This window comes from Eschrichtius robustus, chromosome 19 (genome assembly GCF_028021215.1).
Source record: "Eschrichtius robustus isolate mEscRob2 chromosome 19, mEscRob2.pri, whole genome shotgun sequence".
NCBI lineage: Eukaryota > Metazoa > Chordata > Mammalia > Artiodactyla > Eschrichtiidae > Eschrichtius > Eschrichtius robustus.
The window spans coordinates 5,428,261-5,445,174 of NC_090842.1; the positions used below are offsets into that span (position 1 = coordinate 5,428,261).

The 16,914-nt window shown below is 53.3% G+C and overlaps 1 protein-coding gene across 1 annotated transcript; it reads right to left on the reverse strand.

Annotated features, from left to right (window-relative positions):
- Nucleotides 1-376: 376 nt before the first annotated feature.
- Nucleotides 377-16,637, reverse strand: MLYCD (malonyl-CoA decarboxylase). Its single transcript, XM_068527367.1, has 5 exons — nt 16,065-16,637; nt 7,629-7,741; nt 6,585-6,741; nt 3,686-3,838; nt 377-1,604 (listed from the first exon to the last, which is right to left on the reverse strand). The coding sequence occupies exons 1-5, from the start codon at nt 16,611-16,613 to the stop codon at nt 1,071-1,073; spliced, it is 1,506 nt and encodes a 501-aa protein (XP_068383468.1). The 5' UTR covers nt 16,614-16,637; the 3' UTR covers nt 377-1,070.
- Nucleotides 16,638-16,914: the final 277 nt, after the last annotated feature.

The window sequence follows — 16,914 nt, forward strand, 5'->3', positions numbered from 1 at the left end:
GGGCCTTCACCATCAGCTCAAAGCAAAACCGAGAAAGAGGGGGCAGCTTCCACCAGGATACAGAAAAGGCACAATTTCTAGCAGTGACCGCGGTCACGCTGTTTGTTACCAGGCAACAAGTGACACGAAGAAGACGACAGGGGTGGTCCAGGGACGGGTCTGGAAGGTGAAAAGGCAAGGAAGGTGGGGACCTGCTGCCTGACTCAACATCACACCCCCTCCTCGCCCACAATCAGCAGCGCCTCTGCCATCACCTCTGTCCTCAGGCCACACGCTCCAGGCCCGCTTTACAGAGCATCAAACCTGCCAACGGGCTGGCTGGGGACCAAGGGCACGGCTAACGAGGTCTCGGACCTCAGAGACGACCACTATGCGATCGTGAATAACCACGTGTTTAATGCTTCACAGGACAAACTAGTTCTTTGCTACGAAATTCATCACAAACTTGACTCGCTGTTAACTGTCAAGTCTATAATACTATTTAAGCCCCAGGCGACAAGAGCTCTCGTGTCCAATAATTTAGCTTAGTGAAGTTTGTGCAAAGTCACAAACCTTTTCATACGTTCACGATCTCCAGAATTTAACTAGTGAAGTGTAGCACAGCTCTCTACCCCTTTGCAATCAGCAGAGAGAAACGGCTAAAACAATCATGGCTGAACCATGTTCTACGCTGAAAGGAATATCTGTTCTCACCTGGGCCACCTGCCCGGGTCCTGGAGCGGCTGACCCATCCACCTTGGGACGAGAGCCGGCAGAGGCTCCATGGTTTCTGAAGACCATCCCAGGGCAGGGAGCCAGGCTGAAGGCCACGATGGAATCTTCTGGAGAGAGCACAGCATCCCCATCCAGCCCACGTCCACCTGTACCCACCACCACCTCGCAGCGGTAACGCATCTTCCCTCGTGCAAAGCCCGGGCCCGGCCTGCCGGTGTGACCCCGCCACAGGCCAGAGAGCACAGTTCAACTCTGGTTCACTCTTAGAAGCTCCTTTGGGTACATAACCCCATCCCCGACCCCTCCGGAAAATTATCCTTTTCCAAGCCGGGAACGTTGGCTTCAGCAAAGGTGACCTAGAGTTTGCTGTTCTTCTGAAACTGGGCCACCAGGCTGAGGACCTGCTCGGAAGCTTTGATGCTCTTGGAGCTGAGGTAGGTGGCCCTGTTGGTGGCCGTGTCCTCCAGGAAGTAGCGGTAATTGACCATGAGGCCACACGAGCCCGTGATGCCCTTGAGGCTGACGTCGGCCATCCAGTTGATGCGCCACATCACGGCCCCGTTCTGCAAGTGGAAGTTGGCCACGGGGTTCAGGGCGTAGCCCCGGTGCTTCTCCCCGTACAGGTACCAGGCGCAGAGCCGCATCAGGGGGGCCTGAAGCGCCCGGACCAGCTGCTCAGATTGGACCCACTCGCTGCTGCTGAGAAAGGTCTTGAGGGTCTCATTCACGGGACCGCCCGTGATCTCGGAGATTTCTTTACACTCGGAATCTGTCAACAGTTCGTTCCTCCCGTGATCCTTTGCTTTTGACTTCAGCAGCCCCAGAAGCCACTTGGTGAACCCGGGGATAGGGGACAGACTTGCAAACGTCCCCAGGTGAGGAAACTCCTTCTGCAGGGCATGGTTGGGGTGGGGAAAGGAAGGTGGAGAAAACACACACACACACACACACACAATTCAGCAGGTGAGTCACGGATTCACAAACACCTCCTTTCTCGCTTACGTATCATTAACCTCCGTGTGCTGCTGTGGGGTTTACAAAGTGATATTTGATGCGCACGAATCTTCTTCTTTCAAGGAACAGTTATTAAGGATCTGATGTGTGTCAGGTCCTGGAGGCATCCTGAGTCCCCAGGACAAGCCTTTACTGTGGGGTCTCCATCTGCACCACTATCCACGCCGGCAAGTTGGGGGACCTGCCTGAAATCGGAGGGGTGGGCTGCTACGATGTGGGGTGCCGTCTTCTGACTACAGGTCTTGTCTTTCTAGCCCACCAGGCCCCTCCCACGGACTTTGCTGCCGCCACAGAACCTGGTTTGGTGCTTGGCACACAAGTACCCAGTGACTGTTTGCTGTTTGTTGAATGAGTAACTGATCGCCCAACTATAGCACAGTGGGTGCAGAGGATGCGATAGGAGGGGAGGCAACGGTTATGTCTCCACATCAGATAACACAGTTCAATCATTGTTGTTCAAATTACAGAGAGATCTCAATGATCACTTCAAAGAACCCAGTATTTTCCAGTTAAAAATGTAATATATGCTCACTACAGAAAAATTTTTTTTTAATTTAGGACGGAAGCAAAGAAACCACCATACTCTCCAGGTTTGACAGAGTATAACTCCTGGTCCTTCTCTAGGCAATTTTTGCAAGGACGAGACAGTTATTTTACATCCTGCTTTGTGGATTTATATCATGAGCGCTTTCTCATTGTCACTCAAAATTCAGAACCGTAACTTGTATCGACAGAATAATATGAAAAGATAAGACGATCCCATGCCTTTCCTAACCCTGTTCTTTTCACTGGGCATTTAAGGTGCCTCTTTCATAAACCTCCACGAACACCTCTGTGTAGGAAGGGCTGCCCTTCCCTCCAGATTTCTCGGGTGACTTTCCGGCTCCCAGCCCAGTCGTGGAGAAGACGTCAGCGGCAGGATGGCTCCTGGGCTGCCTGATTCCGAAACAGACTCTGCTGTATCACCCAGACCCCGGATTCTGCTCCTCCTCTGACTGCCTTTCTGACCCTCATACCAGCCCTGCTACCCACCCGCCCTCGCCCCATTCATTAGCACCTTCAGCAAAGAAGCAGGAAGTAAGAAGAAACTCAGAGTAATCAGATGTGCTTCTTATCGCCTCTGGGGAAGAAGTGGCAGGGAGTGATTCTAACGAAGCTGATACCCAACTGAATCCCAAGTTCTCAGACTTAAAACTATTAATTTAACACGAAGCACGCAAATATTTAAATTCCATCCTATCTGTCATTCTCTGAGGAAGAGCTTCTGCAGCAGCTGTCTGTGCTGAAACCACCAGAAGCACAGAGCGCTGCTCTCAGAGCCCATTAGTCATGACCTAATTATTTTACCTAAAAATTGGATTCTGCACATTAGAGTTCACTCCAGCCCCTCATGAGATAGCTTTAAAAAGCCCAAACCCAGAGTGGACCTGAACATTTCTGTGTGTTTCCCAGGGCAACCAAGAAAAGGCAATTATAAAAAAAAACCAAGTGCCAGTGCATTTACCCTCCAGCTGCCTGGTCGAACCTCGACACTCCCTCCCGGGCCGCGAGTGGGCGAGGGTGGGTAGGGAGGTTGGCACGGCCAGGACTGGACAGTGGGAGCGAGGGGGGCCCTGCTGGCGACTATGCCGGGACAGCGCGTGCCCATCAGGAGCCGCCCCGCCAGCCAGGGGGCGGGGTCCCCTGCAGAAGCCGCCGCCGCCCCCAGGACGCATCTGGATGTGTGGCCCGCGAGAAGCTAGCTTTGAGGGCCTTTTCCTCAGCACTGCTTCCACCCCCTGACGAGTCTCGGGGCTCCTAGGAAGTGCCAAGGGGCACCTGGCACTTTTCCACCCCTCCTGCTCGCTCCGGCCCAAAGCTTCACCCTGTCCCCAGAGATGAGGGCAGAACTGCTCGGCCACCCCAAGGCGGGGACACGGACAGCGGTGCGGCGGGATCAGGGTCGAGCCTCGCTCACCTGCAGCTCCTTCACCACCCGCTTGATGAGGAAGGTGCCCAGCTCCACGCCCTGCAGCCCCTGCTGGGTCAGGCTCAGCGAGTATAAGATGGCTGTGGTGATCTTGTCCCGCTCCTCTGTCTCCGACGTGGGACTCTCCTTCACTATGATGGTCTGGAAAACACAAAGGACACGGATGGGCAGCCGTGGATGCACCTGCCCCGCCCTCACTCCTCCTGGGGGGGGTCCCTCGACCCAAGGACCAGCCTCTAGAGGCAAGCACCCCGTTCTGAGACGTCTCTGGAGGCGGCGGTGGTCTCACAACTTCCCTGGCTGTTTGCTCAATGTTGTATCATTTCTATCACTTTGAAATTCTCCCACAAGCTTCGCTGAATCACAACTGATGTCCCCTAGGTCTCTCTCAGGGGAGGTCTCTCTCTCTGTGCAATCTGCTGCCCTCCGACACCCACAGACAGCACGCCAGCCCTCTGCCAAGGCCAAGGGCCCCACTTCCTGCGGCTCCTGTGCGCAGGCTGCCCGCTGCGTCCTGCAGGCCTCCCTCCGCCCCTCTGAACCCTAGTTGTTTACATTTCCCAGTAAGGCGGACGCAGTCCTACGTAAGTTTTCTTTCAGGAGATGTACCTTTTTATGCTTTTCCTATGTACCTTTTTGGTTTTCTGCCACGTCCTTATATTTCCACAGTGAAACCACACGCCCGCACAGACACGTACGAGAAGCGATCTAAGAATCAGCATGACTCGTACTGGGAAGTCCCTTAGCCAAGTCCGACTTGCTCGGCTCTGAGATGTGAGTGCGAGGCGTTCTGAGCTTTAATACTCTGAGGGCCACTGGACAACAGTGGTGGAGACCTTGCAGTTGGCTTGGACACAGGCCAGCCAGCCTGCTTCTGAAGGACACGCTTACGCTGCTCTAAACTCCTACCAGCTACCCTGGATGCCTGAAGTAGGGGAGTCTGGCCCAGAGTCCAGGCTGAGGTCTGGAGCCCACAGACTTTCTTAAATTGCCAACGGGGTGCGTGGGTCTGCGCGTAGCCCCCTGGGGAAAAACATCCTCAGCTCTCATCCCCTTCAGACGCTCGGAGGGTCTTTTCTGTGACTCCTGGGAAGCCATGAACCGTTGCCATAAGGAAAGTGGGGCGGATGGTGACGCAGAGGCCGTGACATCCGGGGCCCTGCCAGCCTCTCCTGCACCCGCAGCTGACGGAGGAGCTCTCCTCCCATCATTCCTCGTCCGCATCTTGTTAAATCGCCTCCTTTGTTTTTCAAGAAGTCTGTAGGTTATCTTGTGGTTCTGGACTCAAAAGTCTCCAGCAAATCTTTTTTTTCAAGTTTAAAAAAAAAAAAACAAAACCCCAAACAAACGAACCTTTCTTTGATTATATGAATGAGATACGCACAATGTCAAAGAGGCAAGAAATAAACGCATGAAGAAGAAATCACAAATCACTCCAGAACTCAACACCCAGTCCTACTGTTAACGTTTTGGGGAGCGCCTTTCAAGGTCGGTCTCACTGGCCCCAGGCAGGCACACACATAAATACACGTGCATACAAAACCACGGACACACGCAGTCTCTCATGTGTCTGTCCGGATGCGCGAGTCTCCTCACACACGGAAGGCACCTGCCCTCAGGGCTGGGACCCCGGTCCCCCACCGTCCCCACTTCTTCCATCATCCTGGGCAGATCTCTGCAGTCCCCTCCTAGCCTCAGAGTCCTCATGTCTAAAAATAAGCCTGAGTCACAAGGCGCTGTGGGCAGTCACACAGCAGGGCGCTCCGCGGGCAGACGGGGCAGAGCAAACGCTCAGTCGACGTAATCCATGCTACACAGAAGGTCACACCAGATAGGCCAGGCTGGAACCTGAACCTTCAGTCAATAGTAAGTCAAGGTTGACGTTCCATGTCAAACACACACACAGCTAAATCCACACTTAAGCCCACACGTGGGAGCGCAGGGTCTGTGAGGACAGGCCAGACGCACACGCCATCGTTCCCTAGAGCATCCCCTCCCGGTGGACACTTTGGTTACCACTCCCACCTCCAGACCACGCTGCAGTGAGCAACCGCCCAAACTCTCAGGCCTGAGCCTCTCCTGGGATAAATTCCCGAGGGTGGAATTTTCAGGTCAAAAGGAACACACGTTTTATATTTTAATAGTTATTACCAAACTGCCCCCAGGGAGGCCGTGATAACCTCTAGTGCGTGACAGTGCAGGCGCCTCCAAACAAGCATCGTGCGGGAACGTCTCCCTGCTGACGAGCCCTCCACCCTCCGATGCCAGGAGACGCTGCCCAGCGCCCACCTGAGATCTGCCATCGCCTCTCAGCCTCCTAACAGGCCACTCCGACCCCGAAGCTGCAGTGACCCAGGTGTGCCCACTTCCCCTCACCGGACCTGCTCTGCAGCCCCAGCCCCTGCCCCCCGTGGGCCTGCGGACTGAGTGTTTCAGACACTCACCAACGCCTCGAGGAGAAGCCCAGCTTGCTCCGGGGGGGAACCACCACACCGGGCAGAGCGCTGGGCCCGCGTCAGGCACGCAGCACAGCCGACTTTCCAATTTCTCAATCAGCCGTCTTTTGAAACTACCCACAGGCACTTAGAGGCTGAAGCGTTGATCCCGGGGCCCCTGCACCTGTACCCCCTCCTCCATAAGAGCCTGGACCACGTCTCAACCCAAGGTCCACACACCCTGGCAAAAGCTTGCCCCGTCCCATCACTGCCCACACACTGCCCGTTCTCCACTCTGTGGCTGCAGATCTGGAGACTGTATTTAGCTAATGCAAAGATCCACAAAGGCCAAAAAGCAATTTATTCTCAAAAAGGGGAGAAAACTAAGTTAACAGAAAACTTAAGGCACCCTGGGCCGTCTGCCCCGTCCTGAATCGACCGCGCACAGGTACCTGGATGCTGCTGGAGATCTCACTGGTCAGGGCCACGTGCAAAATGATCAGGGGCTCCCCCGGGGTCGAGCAGTGAGAGAAGAAGTAACACCTTCTGTAGGGCCCCACGCGCCGTTTCATGTCCGCCCAGTTTTTAACGGGATGCACAGCCTCAGACCTGACGAGAACGTTATGAAGGGGCAAGACAAAAGTACAATTCACACGTTAAATAGCCGCGGGGCTGATTCTTACCCGTATTATTCACTCAAGTCAAAGCAATCCTTTAAATAGAGCTTCAGCGGACTCTGCGGGAAATTCAAAGATCACTTTAGCGTGAAACAGTGCTGACTGAGAGGAGGCACGACTGGTGACCGTTTTACACACAAAACTGTGCTCTCATCCCCGCTCTTAAGACTCATTTGCCAGGCCCTGGGGGAGCAGTTATGTGGCAGATTTCGACACAGAGACTTGACCAGATGCCTGTCACCGGACATCCTACGTCTCTTGCTTCCTCTGAATCTCCGCAGTGTGAAGTCCGTGCTGCCTGAGGACACGCCTCGCCTGGCTGCTTCCATTTGCCCAGTGACCTCGGCCACCGCTGTTTTGTTTCAACGTGCGACGTGGCAGCATGCCACTGTCGGCCAGCCTGCATTTCACTGTGTCCGGGGGAAGGTGGGACTCACGCGCTATACTGTGAATTTGGAGATTTTATCCAAGGGAGACATTTTAACAGCGGGTTGAGACAGACGTTTTTTGAGTTACTAATGCCAGTGCTTGGTCCAGTGAACCCGGGCAGCTCTGAGCATGGGGTCGTTGGGGAGACGCGGGCGTGAGGGCTTTAAATGAGAGGACGTGACCGAGACCCCAAGTGCAGGTTCACTGGCAGAAAGACCAGCTTCCACCTGTGCCCTTTCCTCCTCCGTGGTCTCGGCATCACCTGCTAGGACAGCCACCGTTGTGGATCCTGTGTTTGGGTTTTATCAGGCTTGGAACAAAATGTACACGGGAATGGAGACTGGCTTTCAGCTGAAACGTAAGAAAAGCAGAAACGTCATAAATACTTACTCACTGATTTTCTGCAGCACTTCGCACGGTGAATGCCAGGTGACCCGCTCCAGGTTCAGGAACCCGGAAGAAAACCATTCCGAGAACATGCTTTTCAGCACCCCGTTCATTTCCTGAAATGGAGAAGGGGGAGCGCTGGCCTTCCGAGGGAAAGACGTCCAGCCCATCCCCGCATCGCTGCCGCACCGGGAATTCGACTCCGAAACCTGATACAAACGAGGAGCGGGCAGGATGGGCCTGTCCTGAGGCAGCCCGACCGGGCTCCGCTCTCGGCCACGGCAGACTGAGCTCAGCTCCACTTCTTCCTTCCCTCCTTCCACCTGTAAGACACCTGGGCTCCATGTGAACTAAGCTGCCCAAATCAAATAACGTGCGCCGATGCATTCGCCGCCATGAACACAGCCACACACGTGATGTTAAGCTGACGCTGAACGGCGTACGGCGTCTCGTGCAGGAAACTCCAACACCCTCTCGGGAACATTCTCTGGTTCACCAAAAACACCCTTTCTTTCCCAAGAGAAACGAGCACTGGGTCCCGCGCCCCACATTTCGACAGCTCTAAGGTGTGTGTTTTCCTATTTTAACATCTTGGTGGTCACGCCGCCTTGTTCAAATGATGGCGGGTCATGGTTTAATCGGCAGCATTTTTTCCTCCCTGAGTGGGCCGTAGAATAATAGTGTGTCGGGCAATCCATGCATTTAGAATTGATGACATTATTCTAATTTCCCTTACTTATATTTATTTTACTTCCAAAAATGATTTGAGTCAACTTTACCATCAGAGATACATTCGCACTGAAACTTTTCAAGCAAGAACAGAACAAGAGGTGAGTAAGGAGAGGAGAGGATGCAGGGGCAGAACCATCCCAGTTTAGTCTGTGGTGACTGCTGACCATGTAACAGTGGTAAGCTTCGTGACAGCCAGAGCAGAGGGGATGTCCAGGGCAAGAGACAAGGCTGTTGTTCCTCAATGGCTGCGTCCCTTTTTCCCAAATCAACAGAAGCTTCACTTTTTAGCTGGGCACATGACTGTTCAGAATAAAGTTTGCACTGCTGCTAGGGGTAGTCATGTGACTGAGTTCTGGCTTCTCAGATGTAAGCAGAGGTATCCTGCAGCAGCTTCTGGGAACCTTGAAAGATGGCAGGAGCAGCAAAGGGCTGCTCTTTTTCTTTGTCTTTCCCACCGCAGGGAAGAGATGTCCTTCCATCTTTTTCTTTGTCCTTCCCACTGCAGGGTGGAAGGCAATGTGATGGCTAGAGCTGGAGCAGCCATCTTGGACCATGAGGTAACTCTGGGGATGAGTTTTTCAGGGAAGAGCAACAAACAGAAGTCTGGGTCAACTGAGGGCAATGCAGAGCAGGATCAGCCCTGGGCTGCCTACCTCCAGACTTCTTCATGAAAGACAGACTTCTCTTATTCAAATCACTGTTGCTTTGAGTCTCTGTTATTTATAGATGAACTGCATACTAACAGATACACTGCATATTATTGAATAACAGCAAACATCTCAGTATGCCTGGTACAGAACTGACCTTATGAATCCCTGTATAAGAATCACAAAGACCATGATGGATAACACCTGTAAAACTGTACACAAGCTATAAAACTGTTACAGGGCCACTTCACATTTTAATCTCTGGTAAAAGGTCAAAGGACTCAGAACCTTGTCACTTGAGGATAAGTTACAGGCATGGGGGTGGTGGCTCAGAAAGGGTTTCAGAATGAAGCGATGCCCATCTTTCAACACTGAAGGCCTAGGGCACGAAAGAGGCCCCATGGGGGCGAGGAGAGGGGGTAAGTCTAGGACCAACGGGGGAAGGCACAGTCAGACTCCGTGTAAAGAAGAGCTTCTGAGTAGCGAGGGCGGCCCACAGAGGTCCTCCTGGGAGACAGCGGCCCTCCCCACGGGAAGAGATGAGCACAGAGCGGGCAAGAACGCGGCGGAGATGGTTTAGAAAGGATTTCCACGTCGACAGGCGGCTGGACCAGATGACCTCTGTAACTCCTCGTAACTCTCTATCCCATGGTCTAGTCTCCTTCACTGGCCTCTCAGCTCTGTAAGGGCAGAGGTCATTTCTGATTTAGTCCCCTGGTTCTCAAAGCCATCAGTGGGATCTTCCATGTGGAAGATGATTTAACAGATTGATGGCAAATGAAAAAGAGAAGACAAACTGGAAAACAGTGAGCAGGAAGTAGCAGGAAGGGAGGAGAAGGGCTGGCTCACCAGGCAACAGAGAAGGGCTCCTTACAAAACTGTATTTCCTGCACTGACTACAGGGGTTCTTATCCTTCCTGGGGTCCCCACACACTCTTGCATATGTGCTAAAAACTGGGGACACTCTCCCCAGAAAAATGCAAACACATTAATAAAACTCTGCACACAGTTTCCTGGGGTTCATGGACCCCTTTGAAACTCAGTTCCCAACCAGGTTCCCCAGGTTGGGAACCTCTGCACTGAAAGGTTAGGAACGGACCAGCCGAGTTCCACTTGGAATGTAGGATGTACATGGAACTCTATAGCATCTCCGTGACACGCACAATAGGAACAAGTTGGAAAAATCTACCTTCGGCACTCATACAGTACTAATTATGAAAGGAATGGTCTGGCTGACGGAAGCGCCTCTTCTACGCGTCCCTTCGTTCTATTCTGGGCTACTGACAGCTATGAAGTGGGACACTGGACACGAGATCCGGGCATCTAGGTTAAAGGTTACACACCTCCACCGCCCAGGGCTAACAGGACCGCAGCTGTTCAGGCTGGAATTAGGTGCCGCGGGCAGCAAGGCTACCGGATCTCAGACAGCAGGAGGGAGAGGAATCGTGTGTGCGTCACGCTCAGTGATTCAGAAGTCATTTATCGGCGACCCAGGACTCGAAGATACAACTGCTGCGACGACGTTCCCATCTACAAATGAGTTCATCTCTTAGTGTGGCTAAGCGCAGAATTTAGGAGAACCACGAGGACCACCAGGTTAACTTCAAAACAGGACAAGACACCAGAGGAGGTTTCCAACCAACCGTGGTGCGGCTGGGCGCTGCAGTGGTGGCGTGGGGACCCTGCCTGACACGAGTTTGGTCCCTTCTCCAATGTTCCGCCCGGGCTTCTGTTAAGGTTCCCACAGCTCTCACCGTCATTTCTACGTTCAAATCGCCCATTGTTTCCTAAATGCCAGCTCCCTTCTGCTGCCCACAAATATCTGACGGTGCCCAGACCCTCTCTCAGAATGGGAGTCCCCTTGGCTTCACTGGGGACTGTATCTGTAAGAGACTGAACTCTTCAACCCCAAAGGGCTTTTGGAAATAACTCTGCAGAAAAACAAGAAGCCTGTAAACTGCACACAGAAGAAGCACATGCCTGCCCGCACACCGTGTACCCCGCTCAGGAGCTAGACACACAACCGCAAGTTCACAGGGCGTCTCGCTGAGGAGGAGAGCAACTGACGGCTGGATTGGATTCACACCGCAGAGCGCAAAGCCCTCACTTCCCCGCCTCGGGAAAGAACACGCAAACCCGGACTTACGGCCACACGTCCAGGCATCATAATAAGCCTCTCAACTCACTTGGAACTTCAACAAGAGGAGAAGAGCATTTTTAACAAAAAGAACGTTTGATCTTGTAAGCAAAGGGACCGTTTCTTTTCCTGGTGTGATTAAGCTGCTTTGTGGGTTTGGTATTACCCACCCCTGCCCAACACTGGATGACTGATTTATTGTTCTATTTCCTAAGATTAAAACTCGGGGTGGGGGGCAGGGGTCCTGCGATCAGAGAATTCAAGGACATTGACAAGTCCCTTTTCTACAAATTCCTTAATTATGAAAACAACTAAAATCCCTTTCTTGGGATAAATCCATTAAGATCAATTCACTTATTATAATCCAAGAAGTGCTACAAAGCGGCATCAGAGGGACGGACCATCGCAGTAGAGACCTGGGATGAATCAAGAAGTCCCAGGCTGGCCTCTAAGACACTTAGGCTTCTAACGACCTTTTAACTGACGGGCAGCGACGTCCATCCTCTCCGCAGCGGATCTGCTATCTTGAAAACCACAGCAGACGTTTGACATTTGCCGGGTTGTAAAAACTTTCTACACAGCACTTGCGTCTTCCCAGCAAACAGACTTGATACCGACTCTGAACTTCCTATCAGGAAGGATTAAGGGTAAGAAAAGAAACCTCACCCGATTTAAAATATCCAAGAAAAGAGATCTACCCCTGCCTGGCCTTCTGCCTCGGGCTTCATGCTGGGCTCCACTCAAATAGAAGTGTCAGGCTTCGGGATTCTTCCATATTTCCAATAATCACAGCCCTCGGTCAGAGACCAAGATGTTGACAAACTGCCCTCATTCATAACTGTGTTTTTAGCCAAGCTCCACAGTATTTTCAGAAGAGAAGCAGGCTGCCCTGGGGCAGACTGACCACTGCCGCCTCAGCGGCAGAGCTGGTTGGCCCAGGACAGTTAAGGGACGTGGCTACGATCACCTAAAATCACGCTTCTCACCAGCGTAACTGGGGCCTTCCTCCCCCACCTGGTGCGTCTTCTGCTGTACCCACTGTTCCGTATAAGATGCCCAATCAGCATCCTTCTGGGCCTCACACGTGCCAGTTATTCTAAGGACGCCTTTGTGCTCACGAGATTCAGCAAACAAGAAGCCGTGAGGGGAAGCAGTGGACTGAGTCCACTCCAGGGCAATGCCCAGGCCTGAGCCCACAGCAGCTCTCGTTCACCTGACATTAGCTGGCAGCTCCAAGGTCAGCAAGGGCCAGGGGAGAAGCACACCCGTGTGATGGGGTGCCGTGTGCACAGCAAGGGGTGCTCAGGTCTGCTACTCCCCGCCTCCTGGGCGTCCTGCGGCATCCTAGGCCCCTGGGGATCTGCGGCTCCTGCGCGGAAGCTTCGAGGGCCAAACTGCTGGTGGTTTCCAACACTGGATTCCTAAAAGCGAAAAGCTCTAGCTTTTTAACCACCTCTTTAACTTGGCTGCAAAATCCAGAATGAAACAGAAATGGAATCCAGATGGACCACACACATTAAGTGATTCTGGTGATTAATTACAACATCAGATCCCAGTGACGATTTCTATGGGTTAAAAAAAAAAAATCAACTCTGAATGTTTTGAATGATAGGGATAGAAAAACATTCACGTAGCCACAGAGAGCAAAGGGGAAGGGGAGCAACAGATTTAGCTACTAACGGTTAGAGGCACTCGGGCTAAGGGCGGGATTTCCAGGTAGAGAAACGCAAGAGGTGTGACGGAGCCACCTGAAAAGGCTTCTGCACCCGGCGCGTCCAGACCACGCGCAGAGGCCAAGGTCAGGCTAGGGTCACTCACCCTCTGCTTGAGAAATATCTTGATTCCACGTGACTTTTTGCCTTTCGGTTGGTGATGTTTTTCCCTCATGTGTGTGGACGGCCTTGGTTAAAAAGCAAAGGAACCCTGAACGTCTGAGGACACGGTGTTGCTGGCAGCTCTGGGTCTCCCTGGGCCCAGCTCCCCTCCCACAAGCCAAGTCTCAAGGTCACGGCTTTGAGCTTTGATGATGTCTTCTCAACCTCATGATAACCAAGAGTTTTCTCTTGTATGTGTGGAAGAGTAAGGAAACGAGTCCAGTTATGTCTCACAGAATCGGATGCGACATCAGGAATCCCCCGGGACAAGGGCGGTCCCAACGTCTGGTAGGATGTCTCTCTCTCTCTCGGCCGCGCAGAAACCTTCCCTGGCCTCCAGGTTCCGTTCCAGGCTCAGACCTCTGAATGGAGCAGTCTGACCTCAGGACGAATGGGAGTGGTTAGCTGCCGACTTCGCCGGATGGCAGGGCACCTGGGAGTCTATCTCACGCTTCATTCATCATTTTGCTATGCAAGACGAAGGTCCCAGTTTTCAAGGAGCTGATCATCCAGTTGCGGGGGAAGAATACATTTCAAACAACAGATTCTGTGGTTAATGTATCAAATCCAACCGAGTGGTACAGACAATTACGTATCTATGAAGCTCAGAACTGGGTGAGGCCGCCCTGAGCTGGAGCGGCTGGAAAAGCCTAGCAAACGAGCTGCGAGTGGAGGTGGCTCTTTTTCTAACAGGAATCACACAGGGGTGTGGGTTCAGGAACTTTCCATCCAGGAGCCAGCTTGGCTGGAGAGCAGGGTCCGTGGAGGGGAGCGAGTAATGCTGGGGGAGTGGGAACGTGCAGGATGGCTGGTGGGCAGCAAAAATGCCAAAGGAAAGACACCGAATGCCATCCTCCTGGCCACGGAAGGTTTGATGATTTTTCGACAGAAGAGCAGAGACTGACCTGATGCTTCAGAAGAAGGTGGGTGCTGAGGTTGCTGATAAGACGGAAGCTTACACAAAGTCTTGGAAAGATAAACACAGTCACAACCAGAGAATATTAAACTCCTGACTCAGTGAAACTAAATAAAACAAAGCCATTCATCAACTGGGTTGTTTTACCTTCCCTTCAGTTCTATAGAAAAAGGCAAATCTAAAAGAATAAGCCCATTTTCGATCTAGTTAGGTTGTCAACTAAGAGAGTTGGTGTGCCATGATGAAGTACACACCGTGGAGTCGTGGAGACAGGTCTTGGGTGGAGGCGCTCTTACCAGCTCTGTGCTCTGGGCGCTGCACTGGGCCTCGACAAGCTTTAATCACCTCATCTGTCAAACAGTCACCACTTCTTGCTGAGGATGAAATGAGCAAGTGCATGAAAGGCACTCACACATACGGTGCCCGCCCCTAACTCTTCCCATACTAGAAGGGAAGCCTCTGGACCAAGTGACCTTGGAGCCCGAGCACGCCTGGTACCATATAGACAGCCAATGAATGGCTGAATGGATGGGTGGAGAGTTTCACTTTGGGACAGGTCACCTACCCAAAAGACATCCTACCTTGGATTAGATAGACAGACATCCTACCTAATTCTCAAGCCTCCTATGCAATGAGAATTAAGTTTCAGAAGGCTTTCAGGAGTACTGGTCTCTGCTTCAAGGAGGAAAAAAAAAAAGTTCTGCTTGGATTGCAGACTAAACCCAAGCCTCTCTTGGGAGGAACCAGATGGGTATGCACACAGTGTGTGGAACACAAGGTCTCAGCCATTCAGATGGGGATTTAGTTGGGAACATGGTCAATTCAACACACTGGGATTCCAGGACTGATTTGGTGCCAATGCAATAAACAACTGAGGTTCTCAGCCTGTGACTCTTATAGCTGAAGGCTCACTGGCTCTAGGTAATACTTAGCATTGTAGATTAGCCAGCTATTATGAGCAATCAAATCATAGCTACTATTATCATCCTGAGATTAACCGTATCCTAACTACACACAATTTTATGCGTCTAGGGCTACGTAGCCAAGAAGGATAAGAAGGTTTCTGATAAACACCCTAACTCACATAACATGATGAGGATATAAAATGTAGAGCAAAGAACCCAGGAAATTTGGATTTGGGTGGATGATCAGAGACATACTTATTTGCTTTGAGGTCCTGGTCAAGTCATGTGACCTCACGTGACTTGATTCCTTTACTGTAAAACGAGACATGCTTATCACCTCCCCAAGAGTGAGGCAATGAACGCAAAAACCATTATGCCAGTGTTAAGAATTCTTAAACGAATCAGGACATAATCGTTCAACTGTTCAATTCTTTTTAAAGCCAACTGCACCTACTGAAGTGCTGAATGCCAGAACATTTACGGCATTTTTGGTTTACTAAGAGAGCAAGTTAGTGATCCCACCATATTTAACATCAATAGTAATAAAAGGACTATATCCAACTATCAGCCATCTTTCAAGTCATCATTATTTAAATCTTAAACTATTTATTCGCGTCTAACCTGAGCTCACTGTGCTAAACGCTTGATTTCCTCAAGAAGTCAACTTAGAACCCTATTTTAGGGCTGAACTCAGGCAGGTGAAAATGCCCTGGTCAAAGTTATGAGGCAGAGAGAAAATAGAAGGCATCCAGGCCCCTAGACGGTGGCAACCTCGAGTTCTCGTCACCTCTGTACGTTTCACAGGACTTTTTAGGACAAGGGCTTACACAGTGGGCACCGCGACTAACTTTTACTGACCCCATCCAGGTCTTCCGAAAGGTACCGGAGGCTCGGTCCGGTCCGCATCCAAGTGTGTCACACGGACGGCACCTCTCAGGTAAAGGAATAAAGAAGAGACTGGCGCACGCTCAGCAGGAACGAGGCGTGACAGTCACCTTCAAAGTCAGCGAGGGCCGAGTTTCTATAAGACTGGAGCGAGGTGAGCCTAGAGGGAGGCGAGGACTGGGAAAGCGTGGGAAGGAAGGGGACAGCGTTCGGGGGCTCTGACTCGGGCGAAGTGTGCGCGGCGCCAGGCAGGGGAAGGTGGAGCGCTTGGGGCTTGAGGGCCGGGTGAGGACGCCATGGGGAGGGCCGCCAAGGGTCGGGGGCGGCCCGGGCGGGGCCTTACCCGGACGTGCGGCCCCTCCATCAGCTTGAGGGCCTGCGCCTCGAGCAGGTCGGCCCGCAGCTGCACCAGGAAGCGCACGCCGCCGTCCAGCTTGCTGATGTGGTGGAAGAGGCTGCGGTAGCGCGGCACCAGCGCGTAGCGCAGCCGGTCCTCTGCCTGCAGGAGCACGGCCGCCTCCCGCGGCTGCTGGAGCAGCTGGAGCACGGCGGCGCTCTGCTCGGCCACCTGGCCGTGGTCCACGCCGAAGCCCTGCGCCAGGCGGCCCAGCAGCTCGGCGCGCTCGGCCGCCTCAGCCAGGCCGCCGTAGAAGCTCACGAAGTCCGCGCACTGGTTCTCCGCCGGCGCCGGCGTCTTCTCGCGCAGCCCGTAGGCCGGCATCGCGGGCACCGCACGGTGCAGCAGCTCGTCCATGGCCCGCTCCAGGGCGCCGGCCGCCGCCGCCCGCCCGCTCGACAGCCGGGGTCCGGGCGGCCGCGGCGGCCGCAGGGGGAGCCGCGGCCAGAGGAGGAGGAGGCGCCCAGCCGACAGACTCGGCCTGAGGACTCGCATGGCGCAAGGATACAGCTGCCTGGGGAACGCCAACGCCGCCGCCGCCGCCGCCGCCGCCGCCGCCGCCGCCGCCGCGCTTCCGGCTTCCGGCACGCGCCCGTCCGGTTGCCCGAGCCCGGGGGACGGGCGGGGCGGCGACCAATCGGAGGGCGGAGCGACGGGGGCGGGGCGGAGTGCGGCGCGAGGCCAAGTGTGGCCAAAGGTAACCCGGGCGGCGACCAATCGGAGGGCCGAGCGGCGGCGCGGGTGGCGACTTCAGGGGCGGCCTCTGCCCTGTCATCTGGCCACCCGAAGTCACCGC